This window comes from Crinia signifera, chromosome 7, assembly GCF_055691185.1.
Source record: "Crinia signifera chromosome 7, ASM5569118v1, whole genome shotgun sequence".
Classification (NCBI taxonomy): domain Eukaryota; kingdom Metazoa; phylum Chordata; class Amphibia; order Anura; family Myobatrachidae; genus Crinia; species Crinia signifera.
In genome coordinates, this window is record NC_139223.1 from 191,577,982 (window position 1) to 191,593,600 (window position 15,619).

General features: G+C 46.3%; 1 protein-coding gene across 2 annotated transcripts; it reads left to right on the forward strand.

Annotated features, from left to right (window-relative positions):
- Window positions 1–5,381: 5,381 nt before the first annotated feature.
- Window positions 5,382–13,035, forward strand: LOC146020990 (uncharacterized). Of its 2 annotated transcripts, none has more exons than XR_014450862.1 (2): window positions 5,382–12,548; window positions 12,744–13,035. XR_014450862.1 is itself a non-coding variant. In XM_083154732.1 (2 exons), the coding sequence occupies exon 2, from the start codon at window positions 6,384–6,386 to the stop codon at window positions 12,267–12,269; it is 5,886 nt and encodes a 1,961-aa protein (XP_083010858.1). In that variant the 5' UTR covers window positions 5,382–5,487; window positions 5,683–6,383; the 3' UTR covers window positions 12,270–12,735. The 2 variants fall into 2 exon arrangements, 1 of the variants encoding a protein (XP_083010858.1); XM_083154732.1 differs by lacking the exon at window positions 12,744–13,035 and having other exon boundaries at window positions 5,382–5,487; window positions 5,683–12,735.
- Window positions 13,036–15,619: the final 2,584 nt, after the last annotated feature.

Here is a 15,619-nt window from a genome sequence, read left to right on the forward strand (position 1 = left end):
GGCAGCGGCGTAACTATAGCACCGCAGCTCCCGCCACCGCGGGGGGTCGCTGTGCATGTGGGGGCGCCGGGGGCTGCGGTGCTATAGTTAACCCCCCCCCAATCCCCCGCAGACTATCTCTCTGGTCCCGGCGGCTCCGTTCTTCTGCTGAGGATCACCACAAAATGGCCGCCCCCATATAGCACACAGTTCTCTGAAACTGTCTGCTGTATGGGGGCGGCCATTTTGTGGTGGTCCTCAGCAGAAGAACGGAGCCGCCGGGACCAGCGCGATAGGTAAGGCTGTGGGGGATTGGGGGGGTTTGCATGGGCGGCGGGGCAGAGGGGTAGGGGTGCTTGGCGTGGCGGCGGCGGGGGGGGCGCCCCCCTAACGCCGGGGGGGCGCCCAAAACGTAGCTACGCCACTGGATAGGGGGAGAAGGTGTCACACACACAGGGGCTGTGTGGAACAGGGAGTCACACAGGCACACAAAGGAAGGGTTACAGGGGTTAACACAGGGGATTAGGATGGTAGAGGGGGTCATACACAGATGGGTAGGGGTGATATAGTTTCACACATATGCAAACAAGGGGGAAGGTGTGTACAGGGCTCTCTGGCACTTACTGAAAGCTGCAGCCTGAAGCGTGTCAGTAGATCCTGGCACAGGATGAAGGGGGAGGGCAGCCAATGGGGAATCCAAGCTGGACACAGAGTGGACCTATGCACTTCAGCATGGCACCGGCGCCACCCGGCTGGAGGATCAGTGAACTCATCCCTGCAGTGAAACAGGAGGCAGCACAGCAGGCCTAGCCCTAGCGCAGCTTCCCTGGCTCATGGTCGGTGCAGGCGCGGCTGCTGGAGGTCAGCGCCAGCTCTGTTGGGCAGGGGAATAGGATGGCATCCCCTCAAGTTCGGTGCAGGGCGGCAGGTGTGTGCGGCTGCTGGAGGAGGTCGGCGACGGCTCTGCTGGGCGGGGGAGAGGACGGCTTCTCATCAAGTTTAGTACAGGGCTGCAGGCACGGCTGTTGGAGGAGGGAGGCGCCATGGAGAGGCGGGGCGCTGATGTTCCGGCAACCCAGGGGGACTGTTGTTTTTAGAGAGATAATGTCCATCGCTAGGGCGCTGATGGCGGCTGACATTCATGCCCTTTTTTGCCTAAACTTTTAGTGTAACTGGGTGCAGGGGGAGCTGCGGGCGATATGAACAGCACGGGCCCCATAGCAGCTGCACCCCCTGCACCTTCGGTAGTTACGCCACTGCCCCCAACCCTGCCTTACCCCTCCACTTGCTGCTTGGTGCAGCATCTGTGCCTGGGACCCACAACTCTACTTGTCTGTGGTCCCGGCGCTCCTCCTAGCTCCTGCTAATGAAAAAAGACCCTCACAAAATGGCTGCCCCTAACAACAGATCGGTTTTAAGGATGCTAGTGGAGGCCACCGCCTCCTCTAGTATCCTCAAAAACTACTGTAAGGGGGCAGACATTTTTTGAGGGCCATTTTCATTAGCAGGAGCCAGGAGGAGCACCGAGACTGCAGACAAGTAGATCTGTGAGTCCCGGCCACAGACGCGGCGGCAAGCGGAGGGGTAAGGCAGGTCCCGGCAGGCAGCAGTAGTGCAGCGATAGCCCCTGCAGACTTCTGGCACCCACACTTACTCAGTGCCTCCCTGCCACCGCAGGGTCTGCGGGGCTATTGGTAGGCCACTGGTGAGGGTGCCATGTTTCCAGAGACCTCCGCAGTAGACACTGTCACAAACTGTAAAGCCAGAGTTTGTAGAGCTGCCAGAACACGGGAATTATCCGCTCTTATATCACCCATGTGCTAAAGCAAAATTAAACTAGAAATCTCCTATATTTCACTGCTATTCCTCAGTCCTCACCATATTTGTGACTAACACTTTGGATAATATATTGTACAAGACTCATCACTGCTAGATTTGTACTGCAGAAGGATCTAGGTAATGTTCTAGAGCCAAAAACATGTTAATATTTATTATGATAATGAGACATATAGACACACAATCAAAATGTATTCCCTACTTTTTATCCTCCCTGTGTTTTAAAAGCTGTCTGTTCTGAACTGATTAAAGAACAAAAAATGCAGGATTTATTATTTCATGTCACCAGATCATATAGGTACTCTCACTGCGTCGACAGATAGCCGTCGGACGTATCGTTAGACACTGAAGCTTGCAGAGAAATCAGCTAATGAGATCATTTTTTTTTCTTCAGTTGCTATGGTGATGGATACAATCATTAGATAATAGCCTACTCAGATAGCAAACGTGGATGAATGCTTGGCCAACAAGTCAACTAGAACACATGGTCCTTAATAGATCTTGCAGGTCTCCAATACTGATTACAGTTCATTCGGCGAGCACGAGTTTCACTATCCATTTTGTTCCATAATATGTACTGTCCAAAGAATCCCATAGCCAATTAGCTCTATCCAATGAGCTTAAATAATGACCTTTCAAGTACAAACTGCAGTATATTAAGCACAAAGTCACCTGTTATACAATTTGATAAGTCTAAATTTCAAGGCGATTTAAAGGATTTTATGGTCTCACTTTACTTGAGTTAATGTACAAAAATAACAGCTGAAAATAATTTTTTATAGCGAGAATTCATTTTTACACTCAATGACCTTTCCTTGCTTTAAGAAACTGCAAAATCCTTTGGCCCAGGGGATTATAAAAGTCTATTCGCTTACATATATTTTCAACGGCAATCACAGTATATATATGGAAGTAATAAAATACACCCTACAGTACCTATGAGAAATATGGTTTAAATATATGACAGGAAATTATACTATCAGACATTTCAAACATAAAATTGTCTCAATAAACTTACCATCGGCAATCCTTATGCCCCAACACTTTAATAAACTTATCTAATCTTATCTAAACTTAACACTAAAATAAAGAGACAGACACAAGTGCTGACGTTTCAATATGAATGTCAAATTTATTAATTGACAACTTTTTATATTGATTTCTATAAAAGAGGGTGGCGGCCCTAAAGAACGGTCATAGAGAAAAAGGAGAGGTAAGATGACATCACACCATTCACACATCGTAGGTGTTTAAACTCTCCCACGCAACCCACCCATGCGGATGGTGTAGTCCATCCCCTGTCCAAGGGGCATGGGCTAGTAGCGTATGAATGAAGGGAGAGCGCACCCCTCTTATCCACACATGACTTCCATTTGAACAAGGACCATTCTTTACCGCCACAGCCAAGCCTTAGGCTGCAGCACCGCCACCCTAAAACGCTCAGCACTACCAACTAAACAACAGAACCTCAAACTAAAAACCTCTAAATAAATCGTCCAGGAATATGGCCATTCCCTCAGGACTTAAATGGACACCGTCCGGCCTATACAGGGAACCCCGCTTATAGACAATGGAGTCATGCCTGATGACCCCACCGCTATTCACCAACAGGTATCGCTGCACCGCAGCATTCACCTTTCTCCGTGCGCCATCCAAGAGGGGCCCTGATCTAGCATTCCTCCATACTTGCCTAGGAATCATGGAGGACCACACTATTCGGCAGCTGGGAAGCGTCTGGGCTACAATGTGTAGGTCTCTGATAATAATCGACCTCAGTTCCAAAGCAGTGCAACGGCCAAGATCGTTGCCGCCCAGGTGCAAAATTAGCACCTCAGGGACCCCAAAGTCCCGCACTGACCTCAGCAACAAGCCCTGCAACGCTCCCCAGAGCATGCCTCGCACTCCCAACCATCTGACCATTCGTGCTTTCACACGCATACTCTCATCCGAACATGCACTCGCTTTCGAAGCCCAGTGGGCAAACGAGTGTCCCATCACCCACACCGTCTTGTCGTCTCTGCGACCTGCAAGATGTAAACAGGTTAGAACATAATCTTTCAATATCTCCCCACACTCCCTAGCCCTAGCGCAGCTTCCCTGGATCATGGTCGGTGCAGGCGTGGCTGCTGGAGGTCAGCGCCAGCTCTGTTGGGCAGGGAAATAGGATGGCATCCCCTCAACTTCGGTGCAGGGTGGCAGGTGTGTGCGGCTGCTGGAGGAGGTCGGCGACGGCTCTGCTGGGCGGGGGGAGAGGACGGCTTCTCATCAAGTTTAGTACAGGGCTGCAGGCACGGCTGTTGGAGGAGGGAGGCGCCATGGAGAGGCGGAGCGCTGAGGTTCCGGCAACCCAGGGGGACTGTGGTTTTTAGAGCATAGTTGCCTACCCTCCCGCTTTTAGCGGGAGTCTCCCGCGTTTTGAACCTTTCTCCCGGTCCCCCGGAAAGCCCCACCATCCTCCCGGTTTTTCAGCCTTCATGCTGAAAAATTGGACTGCGCATGCGCAAGTTCCAAAGTGCCGGGGGCGGGTTCTAGTTGCCAGGGCAACGTCATGACATACCTTGCGTCATGGCGTCGCTTTTCTGTGTGACGGCTAGCGCGGAGGCTGTCAGCATCGTGTGTACAGCATGTGCGGCAGCGGTGGGAGCGGTGCGTGGCAGCCACTGCAGGGCTCTGTTGGCCTGGCAGCATGGAGAGCGGGAGCGACAGCGTGAGTGGATGGCGCGGCAGCGGTGAGTACTGCTTGTAATTTCATTTGCTTAGTCCCACCCACGACTCCGCCCCCTTTTGTGCTATACCCACCGGCCCCGCCCCCTACTTGCTGCAGCTGGCTTCCCTCTCCCGGAGAGGGAAGCTGAAAAGTCGGCAACCCTGTTTTAGAGAGATAATGTCCATCGCTAGGGCGCTGACGGCGGCTGACATTCATGCCCTTTTTTGCCTAAACTTTTAGTGTAACTGGGTGCAGGGGGAGCTGCGGGCCCTAGGAACAGCACGGGCCCCATAGCAGCTGCACCCCCTGCACCTTCGGTAGTTACGCCACTGCCCCCAACCCTGCCTTACCCCTCCACTTGCTGCTTGGTGCCGCATCTGTGCCTGGGACCCACAACTCTACTTGTCTGTGGTCCCGGCGCTCCTCCTAGCTCCTGCTAATGAAAAAGGACCCTCACAAAATGGCTGCCCCTAACAACAGACCGGTTTTAAGGATGCTAGTGGAGGCCACCGCCTCCTCTAGTATCCTTAAAAACTACTGTAAGGGGGCAGACATTTTTTGAGGGCCATTTTCATTAGCAGGAGCCAGGAGGAGCGCCGAGACTGCAGACAAGTAGATCTGTGAGTCCCGGCCACAGACGCGGCGGCAAGCGGAGGGGTAAGGCAGGTCCCGGCAGGCAGCAGCAGTGCAGCGATAGCCCCTGCAGACTTCTGGCACCCACACTGTCATGCCTTCAGCATAAGTTTCTATTGTGTTCTACTGTTTATCTGTTTTGCATAATCCACTCCTTCCTGTGGTCAGTACAGAGCTACTGCATGCTAGGTAGTTTGTCCCCCTTAGCTTTCTGTAACTAGCTAGCTAGCAATGCATTCTGGGACAAAGATGATCATCAGGGGCCATATTAAGTTTCACATGTATGCAGACAGATACAGCTCACATGGTCCAGCCCGAGACAGCATTCGATGGTGAGTTTATCACTCAAAACTATGTCACCCTTAACTCATTTAGGCAGTTATGTATGTTAGTAATACCAGTTACACTCTAGCATATACCTTTTACCCATAATGTCAGATTGTATGCATAATGTTATGTGTACTGCATGTTTACCTTGCATTTTTCTATGTGCAGATTGTAATTGCATGTTTATGTTTTATTTACAGTTTTACCCAATTCATTGTATATGCAACTTCTCCAATTCACTTGTATATACACCATCTAATCAATCATCGCATATATATACATGATCCCTTTACTGCATAATAAATACCGTTCTTCAGACATCGTATATCAAGATCGATTATTGAAAAGTAAAGGAGGGTTATGCTGTAGGTTTCGAATTTGCCAAGCTGCTTAGTGAGAGACTGAACAGTAAAACATCGATGCTATCAGCATTTGGACACATGCACACTGACTTCATCAGCAAACCATCGATGCCATCGATGCTACCATCGAGTTGGACACATGAACACTGATTTGTCAGCAAATATCAGGCTGTCAGCAACTTAAAACACACATCCTGAATTTGTCAGCAACATTGTCTGTCAGCAAGTGGATCACATGTACTGACTTACAGATCTGTTACACTGCCAGCCACAGCTATCTGCATATGACAGCACAAGTTTCTATACAGTCTGCTAACAGTGGCAACTCAGCAATAGGAGTACCGCCATTCGACTACACAGAAGCCTCACACTGTCAGCACAGCTACCTGCACATGGCAATACAACAGTCCCTGCACAGTCAAACAGTTTAACAGTTCCAAGAACCTGACTTAACAGAGCCCTGCTACACCGTCAGCACAGATACCTGCACACGGCGATACAGCAGTCTCTACGCAGACAAGCATTTACATCTCCTCAGTATGTCTCATAAAACAACATCTTCATACAAAACAAGGTCCCACATCTCTGGTTCCTCCAAATCAACATCAGTTAGCAATGCAGCCATCCTTGCACGTGCAAAAGCAGAAGCTGCAAAGGTACGGGCCAACTTTGCTGAGCAAGAAATGCAGTTGAAAGTAGAGAAATTTCACATGGAGGCAGAAAAGGTACGTCTGGGTGCAGAAAAGGATATGGAGAAAAAACGCTTAGAAGCAATTAGTGAGAAGCTTGCTGCTGAGAGGGAAGCTGCCGCCGCTATGGCCGAAGCAGAGTTCTTAGAGTCTGCAGAACGCTTCAACATAAAAGAAACCATTAATATACTTGATGCAGAACTTGGATCACAGAATTCAATGCAACGTGCAGCAGAATACGTGCGCCAAGTGTCCGCAAATAGCAGCAACGCTCCACCAGTACAAGATATGCAATCAGATTTCATAAATGAAACAAGCCAAGTACACTATGCAGTGCCACCACAAGTCAGTAGCAGACTGCAAACCTGCAAGCAAGAGGACTCCAATCACAGTGGATCCATGAGAGACAACTCACCCTCACGCCAAGAGCCTGTAGCCGCAAACTACAACCATGGCACTACCTCCTACACGCAAAGGTGGGGAAATACAAGCCAGCAGGAACCAGTCATTCCTACCAGGTATGATAACACACCACTTACCCACCATGCTAATGCACCTAGAGCCAATCAAGATACATTAGACTTTGCCAGGTTTCTTGCACGCCGTGACCTGGTCACAAAAGGACTCTCAAAGCTAAATGACCACCCTGAGAGTTTCAGAGCATGGCGATCCTCTTTCCAAAACGCAATCAAAGATTTAGGCCTTTCATATAGTGAAGAGATAGACCTCTTAATTAAATGGCTTGGGAATGAATCAGTTGAACATGCTAGAAGGATAAGAGTGATTAATATTAACCATCCTGAGAATGGCCTTAAAATGATCTGGGACAGACTTAATGAGTGCTATGGCTCACCAGAGGTAATAGAAAACGCACTGTTCAAAAGGATCGATGATTTTCCTAGGTTACCTAACAGAGGCTATCAGAGACTTAGAGAGTTAAGCGACTTACTAATGGAGCTCCAAGTAGCCAAATGTGAGGGAGACTTGCCAGGACTTGCTTTCCTAGACACCGCCAGAGGCATTAACCCTATAGTGCAAAAACTACCTTATAATCTACAGGAACAATGGATTACCCACGGTTCAAAGTTCAAACAGCGTAACAAGGTACCATTTCCACCATTCTCTGTTTTTGTGGACTTTGTAAGTCAGCAAGCCAAGACCAGGAATGACCCTAGTTTTGCCTTTGCCCTAACAGGCACTACCCCTGCGCTACCTAACCCTCGCAAAACTGCAGTCACAGTTCACAAGACTAACGTTCATAATTCAGATTCTTCCCACAGGTTTATCAGCTCTGCTCACCAAGAGACCAGGGAGAAAGATCCCGCCAAGCAGTGCCCTCTGCATCACAAACCGCACCCTCTCCTGAAATGCAGAGCCTTCAGAGAAAAGTCCCTGGAGAACCGTAAGGCCTTCTTAAGAGAAAATGGTATCTGCTACAAATGCTGCTCTTCCTCATTTCACCTCGCCAAAGATTGCAAGGTTAGTCTTAACTGCACAGACTGTCACAGCACAAGTCACAACACAGCTTTACACCCTGGGCCTCCCCCATGGGCTTTACAAAACAGCCACAGTGACACAGAGCATGGCGGGGAGCATAATGCAGAGCAAAAAGACACTAATGCAGCAACACCAGAGATGACTGTGCAATGTACCGAAGTCTGCAAAGATGCCATTAGCAACAGATCTTGCTCCAAAATCTGTTTAGTCAGAGTCTACCCCAAAGGCCAACCAGATAAAGCTGTCAAACTTTATGCGATCCTAGATGACCAAAGTAATGGTTCTCTAGCCAGATCAAACTTCTTTGAGACCTTTAACATCAGAGGCCCCAGCACCCCTTACTCCTTTAAAACCTGTGCAGGGAGTTTTGAGGCAGCAGGAAGGAAAGCCACAGGCTATATAGTGGAATCCATAGATGGTAAGACACGTCTTCCCTTACCACCAATCACTGAGTGCGATGATATCCCAGAGAAAAGGTCTGAAATTCCTACACCAGATGCAGCCTTTCATCATTCACATTTAAAACGTATAGCACATCTGATACCAGAACTGGACTCACAAGCCCAGGTATCTCTACTCATCGGGAGAGATCTCCTACGAGTCCACAAAGTCAGAAGTCAGATTAATGGTCCACACAATGCACCTTATGCTCAACGTTTAGACCTAGGATGGGTCATAATAGGAGAGGTATGCCTTGGAAGTGTGCACAAACCAGCTTCTATCAATACCATGCTTACTTGCACTTTAGAAAATGGACGCCCTTCTCTGTTTCAACCATGTCACAACCACTTCCTCATTAAGGAACTACCACACTGTACTCCCATAGATTCTCTTAGTGACGACCAGATCTGTGACAACTACCAAGATCATCTGGGATTCACAGTCTTCCAAAGAACAAAAAGGGATGACCAAGTAGCAATGTCCATAGAAGACAAACTATTCTTGGAAATAATGGAGGAAGGACTAGTTAAAGACAATACCAACAGCTGGGTTGCCCCTCTACCATTTAGAACACCCAGACAACGTCTACCTAACAACAGAGAACAAGCTCTCAAACGTTTCTCCTCACTTAAACACAATCTTCACAGAAAACCAGAGATGAAAGATCACTTCTTTTCTTTCATGAGCAAAATATTTGAAAACTGTCACGCTGAGATAGCTCCTATTCTTAAAGAGAAAGATGAATGCTGGTACCTGCCAATGTTTGGAGTATACCATCCAAAGAAACCAGGTCAGATCAGAGTTGTATTTGACTCCAGTGCTAAATTTGAAAGTATCTCTTTAAATGATGTGCTCCTGACAGGACCAGACCTTAACAACAAACTCCTTGCAGTACTCATACGATTCCGAAAAGACTCTATTGCCTTCACAGCTGACATTCAGCAAATGTTTCATTGTTTCCTTGTGAGAGAACAGGATAGGAATTTCCTAAGATTCTTTTGGTTCAGAGACAACGACCCCTCTAAGGACATTGTAGAATACCGCATGAGGGTACACATCTTTGGTAACAGCCCTTCACCCGCAGTTGCCATCTACGGACTCAGACGTTCAGCTCAAGAGGGTGAACTAGAGTATGGTTCTGATGTTAGACAGCTCGTAGAAAAAGATTTCTATGTGGATGACTGTTTGAAATCTATGCCAACAGAAGAGACCGCAATCAGCATCCTCAAGAGAGCTCAGGAAATGCTTGCTTGTTCCAATCTCAGACTTCACAAAATAGCCTCCAACAGCAAAAAAGTAATGGAAGCCTTCCCTACACAAGATCATACCACTGACTTAAGGGATTTGGATCTAGGAACTGATTTGCCACCAGCCCAACGTAGCCTTGGACTCTTATGGGACTTGAAATCTGACTCCTTTACCTTCCAAGTAAGTAGTGAAGAAAGGCCCTTCACTCGCAGAGGTGTCTTATCTACTGTCAATAGCTTGTACGACCCCTTAGGATTTGCAGCTCCTGTCACCATTCAAGGTAAAGCCGTGCTCAGAAACCTAACCTGTGAATCATCCGACTGGGATGCCCCTCTGCCTCTAGAAAAAAGGGAATTGTGGGAAGAGTGGAAAAGTTCTCTGTCCGCCTTAACCAACCTTTATATTAGACGCCCATATGCACCTGTACCTTCCACAGAAGTGCAAAAGCAGAGACTGTGTGTATTCTCAGATGCTTCAGTTCAAGCAATTGCTGCTGTTGCATATCTCAAAACCATGGACAATAAAAGTCAATGTAACATTGGATTCGTCATGGGCAAAGCAAAGCTTGCACCTCTTCCAGAACACACAGTGCCCAGGCTAGAACTTTGTGCTGCAGTACTAGCCTTAGAAGTAGCTGAATTAATCTCATCTGAGTTGCCTATCGAACTCTCAGAAACAGAATTCTACACTGACAGCAAAGTAGTATTAGGGTACATTTACAATGAGACCAGACGTTTCCATGTTTATGTCAGCAACCGTGTGCTAAGGATCAGGAGATCTACCAATCCAAAACAGTGGAACTATGTATCTACTGCTCATAACCCCGCAGATCACGCCACAAGAGCCGTTCCAGCCAGTCTCCTCAAAGACACCACATGGCTCACGGGACCTGAATTCTTGTACCAGACAGATTTGATCAATCCTCAAAGAGACCCATTCGAACTAGTAGACGCAGACTCAGATGTTGAAATACGTCCACAAGTAACTACAATCCATACCATGGTTTCAGATCGTCAACTTGGATCCCAAAGATTCCAAAGATTCTCAACGTGGAAATCACTTGTTAGGGCTATCACCTGCCTAACCCACATAGCCCGTTCATTTAAACACAGTACAGCTACAAATGTGATTAAGTGTAAAGGTTGGCATCACTGTCAAAGTACTTACACACCAGAAGAAATACAACAATCTCAGAACCTGATGATCCGTATTGTTCAGCATCAAACCTATGCTACAGAAATTCACAACCTTACCAATGGAAATCCTATTCCAAGAGACAGCACCTTGAAGAAACTAGACCCGTTTCTCGATGAGAGTGATTTATTGAGAGTGGGAGGTCGCCTTCAAGAAGCGAACTTAGGATCAAATGAGAAAAACCCTTTAATCATTCCTGGAAGTCATCACATTACTTCTTTATTTGTGCAACACTATCACAATGAAGTCAAACACCAGGGACGACTGTTTACAGAAGGAGCTCTACGGTCAGCAGGGTTCTGGATTATTGGGGCAAAAAGGTGTGTAAGCAACATAATCTTTAAATGTATTACTTGTCGCAAACTTCGTGGTACTTCTCAAACTCAGAAGATGGCTAATCTTCCAGCAGACAGGCTTAGTACAGATCCTCCTTTTTCAAATGTTGGTCTTGATGTATTTGGGCCTTGGACCATCATTACCCGACACACTCGAGGAGCCAATGCAAACAGCAAGCGTTGGGCAGTTGTATTCACCTGTATGAGCATCAGAGCTGTTCACATTGAAGTTATAGAATCAATGGACACTTCAAGCTTCATTAATGCACTAAGACGCTTCATGGCCATCCGTGGTCCTGTAAAACACATCCGTTCGGACAGAGGCACCAACTTTGTTGGAGCAGCCAAGGAATTACAAATTCCCTCAAACATTGACAGAAAGGGAGTGGAGAAATACCTTAGTGAGAAAGGTTGTATGTGGACTTTCAACCCTCCCCATTCTTCTCATATGGGAGGTGCATGGGAAAGGATGATAGGAATAATACGCAGAATCCTGGATTCCATCTTTCTGCAAGTAGGAACTGCAAGACTCACCCACGAGAGTTTAACTACCTTCATGGCTGAAGTCTCAGCTATCATCAATGCCAGACCCTTGACTTCAGTTTCTAATGATCCAGAGGACCCATTTCTACTTACCCCTGCCACTCTTCTTACTCAGAAAACTGGGACTGCTTATGCTCCTTCAGGAGATTTCAACACCAAAGACTTATTTAAACGTCAATGGAGACAAGTTCAAAGCCTTGCAAACACCTTTTGGGACAGGTGGAAAAGTCAGTACTTATCTACCTTACAACCAAGAAGCAAATGGCAAGTTGCCCAACCCAACTTAAAACCAGGGGACATTGTGCTCATCAGAGACTGTCAGGCACAACGTAATGAGTGGCCTTTAAGTCTTGTCACCAAAACATTCCCAAGTAAGGATGGGAAAGTCCGTAAGGTGGAGGTCAAGGTCTGTAAACAAGGAGAGACTAAGTTCTATCTCAGACCAGTATCCGAACTGTTCTTACTGTTATCATCTTAGAGTTTAATATATGGTATCAGTGATACCAGACGGGGAGTGTCATGCCTTCAGCATAAGTTTCTATTGTGTTCTACTGTTTATCTGTTTTGCATAATCCACTCCTTCCTGTGGTCAGTACAGAGCTACTGCATGCTAGGTAGTTTGTCCCCCTTAGCTTTCTGTAGCTAGCTAGCTAGCAATGCATTCTGGGACAAAGATGATCATCAGGGGCCATATTAAGTTTCACATGTATGCAGACAGATACAGCTCACATGGTCCAGCCCGAGACAGCATTCGATGGTGAGTTTATCACTCAAAACTATGTCACCCTTAACTCATTTAGGCAGTTATGTATGTTAGTAATACCAGTTACACTCTAGCATATACCTTTTACCCATAATGTCAGATTGTATGCATAATGTTATGTGTACTGCATGTTTACCTTGCATTTTTCTATGTGCAGATTGTAATTGCATGTTTATGTTTTATTTACAGTTTTACCCAATTCATTGTATATGCAACTTCTCCAATTCACTTGTATATACACCATCTAATCAATCATCGCATATATATACATGATCCCTTTACTGCATAATAAATACCGTTCTTCAGACATCGTATATCAAGATCGATTATTGAAAAGTAAAGCAGGGTTATGCTGTAGGTTTCGAATTTGCCAAGCTGCTTAGTGAGAGACTGAACACACACTTACTCAGTGCCTCCCTGCTACCGCAGGGTCTGCGGGGCTATTGGTAGGCCACTGGTGAGGGTGCCATGTTTCCAGAGACCTCCGCAGTAGACACTGTCACAAACTGTAAAGCCAGAGTTTGTAGAGCTGCCAGAACACGGGCATTATCCGCTCTTATATCACCCCTGTGCTAAAGCAAAATTAAACTAGAAATCTCCTATATTTCACTGCTATTCCTCAGTCCTCACCATATTTGTGACTAACACTTTGGATAATATATTGTACAAGACTCATCACTGCTAGATTTGTACTGCAGAAGGATCTAGGGAATGTTCTAGAGCCAAAAACATGTTAATATTTATTATGATAATGAGACATATAGACACACAATCAAAATGTATTCCCTACTTTTTATCCTCCCTGTGTTTTAAAAGCTCTCTGTTCTGAACTGATTAAAGAACAAAAAATGCAGGATTTATTATTTCATGTCACCAGATCATATAGGTACTCTCACTGCGTCGACAGATAGCCGTCGGACGTATCGTTAGACACTGAAGCTTGCAGAGAAATCAGCTAATGAGATCATTTTTTTTTCTTCAGTTGCTATGGTGATGGATACAATCATTAGATAATAGCCTACTTAGATAGCAAACGTGGATGAATGCTTGGCCAACAAGTCAACTAGAACACATGGTCCTCAATAGATCTTGCAGGTCTCCAATACTGATTACAGTTCATTCGGCGAGCACGAGTTTCATCATCCATTTTGTTCCATAATATGTACTGTCCAAAGAATCCCATAGCCAATTAGCTCTATCCAATGAGCTTAAATAATGACCTTTCAAGTACAAACTGCAGTATATTAAGAACAAAGTCATCTGTTATACAATTTGATAAGTCTAAATTTGAAGGCGAATCAAAGGATTTTATGGTCTCACTTTACTTGAGTTAATGTACAAAAATAACAGCTGAAAATAATTTTTTATAGCGAGAATTCATTTTTACACTCAATGGCCTTTCCTTGCTTTAAGAAACTGCTAAATCCTTTGGCCCAGGGGATTATAAAAGTCTATTCGCTTACATATATTTTCAACGGCAATCACAGTATATATATGGAAGTAATAAAATACACCCTACAGTACCTATGAGAAATATGGTTTAAATATGTGGCAGGAAATAATTAATTACATTTCAAACATGAAATTGTCTCAATTCTCTTTTTATGGATAGATGTCAATTTGCACAATTCACACCTGTCTAGCTCCACATATGGGTGTGTCTAATGCTTGTTGTTGCAAGATATTTCTATATTATATTAGTAACAATTTGGGAAGCCAATCCGGGGCATTTCTTCAATCCCGGGATTAAAAAATGCTCAATCCCGGGATTCCCGGGATCCCGGGATTAGCTTTCCTAATAAAAAAAAACGCCCTGGCCGCCCTGAATTAACTTACTTTTGCGGCCGGGTTGCTGGGTGGGTGGGCAGCTTCATACTGCAGGGACCCGAGTTGCTGCTTGCTGGCTAGGTGGGTGGCTGCTGGCTAGGTGGGCAGCTTCATACTGCCGGGAGCCATGGGGGGGGGCGGGGAACGGGACTGCGGATTTGCTTGCTGCCTTGCTTTGGGCTGGCTAGGTGGGCGGGCGGCGTGATCTCTGCCTGCCTGCGCAGCGTGACCTCTGATGTCACGCTGAGAGGTCACGCTGCGCAGTGCTCTCTGGGTATGGGAGAAGCCAGGCAGCGTCTGAGCGTGTGCTCAGATGCTGCCTGGCATTAGACTGCATGCGCATGCGCAGTCTAATCCCGAAATTGAAATCCCGGTGTTTTGGGGGCCAAATCCCGGGATCCCGCCGATCCCGAGATTGGCCACCGTAGTCACAATATATTCAAGGAAGTATCGATATTAACATTGTTGTCTGCAATATGGGGTTTCTTGTTTGTAACTACGTATTCGCTGTGATATTTATTTTCTTCTCACTCAGCACAATACACATGAATAATGTGATGCCTATGCAATAAATTCCATCTCCAATATGACCTTGTGTGAATTCATCCCTAAGCATATAAGGTTGTTTTAAGTGTATTAATGTTATTTTATTTTGAACACTGGACTGTCTGCCACTTGTAGGCACTACTTATATTTATTAGATGTGCTGTTTACCATACCATTATAGCAGCGGTTCTCGAACTGTGGGTCCTGACCCCAAAGTGTGTCCCAACCTTCTCAGCATGGGGTCGCGACTCTCAGGCTTGATTACTTTTCTGAGGTTCAAGGAGTCTGAAAAATCTGTTGAATCCTCCCATCATGTTGTGGCTCCACAATGCTGCCATGTATGTGTTGTCTGCTGACTACACGTTTGATATGATTGGTTATGGTATATCAGACTCCTCCCATCACTCTGTACCTCCACAATGCTGCCATGTATGTGCTGTCTGCTGACCACACGTGTGATGTGATGGGTTATGGTATATCAGACTCCTCCCATCACTCTGTGGCTCCACAATGCTGCCATGTATGTGCTGTCTGCTGACTACACTGTGATGTGATGGGTTATGGTATATTAGACTCCTCCCATCATAGTGTGCCTCCACAATGCTGCCATGTATGTGCTGTCTGCTGACCACACGTGTGATGTGATGGGTTATGGTATATCAGACTACTCCCATCACTCTGTGCCCCCACAA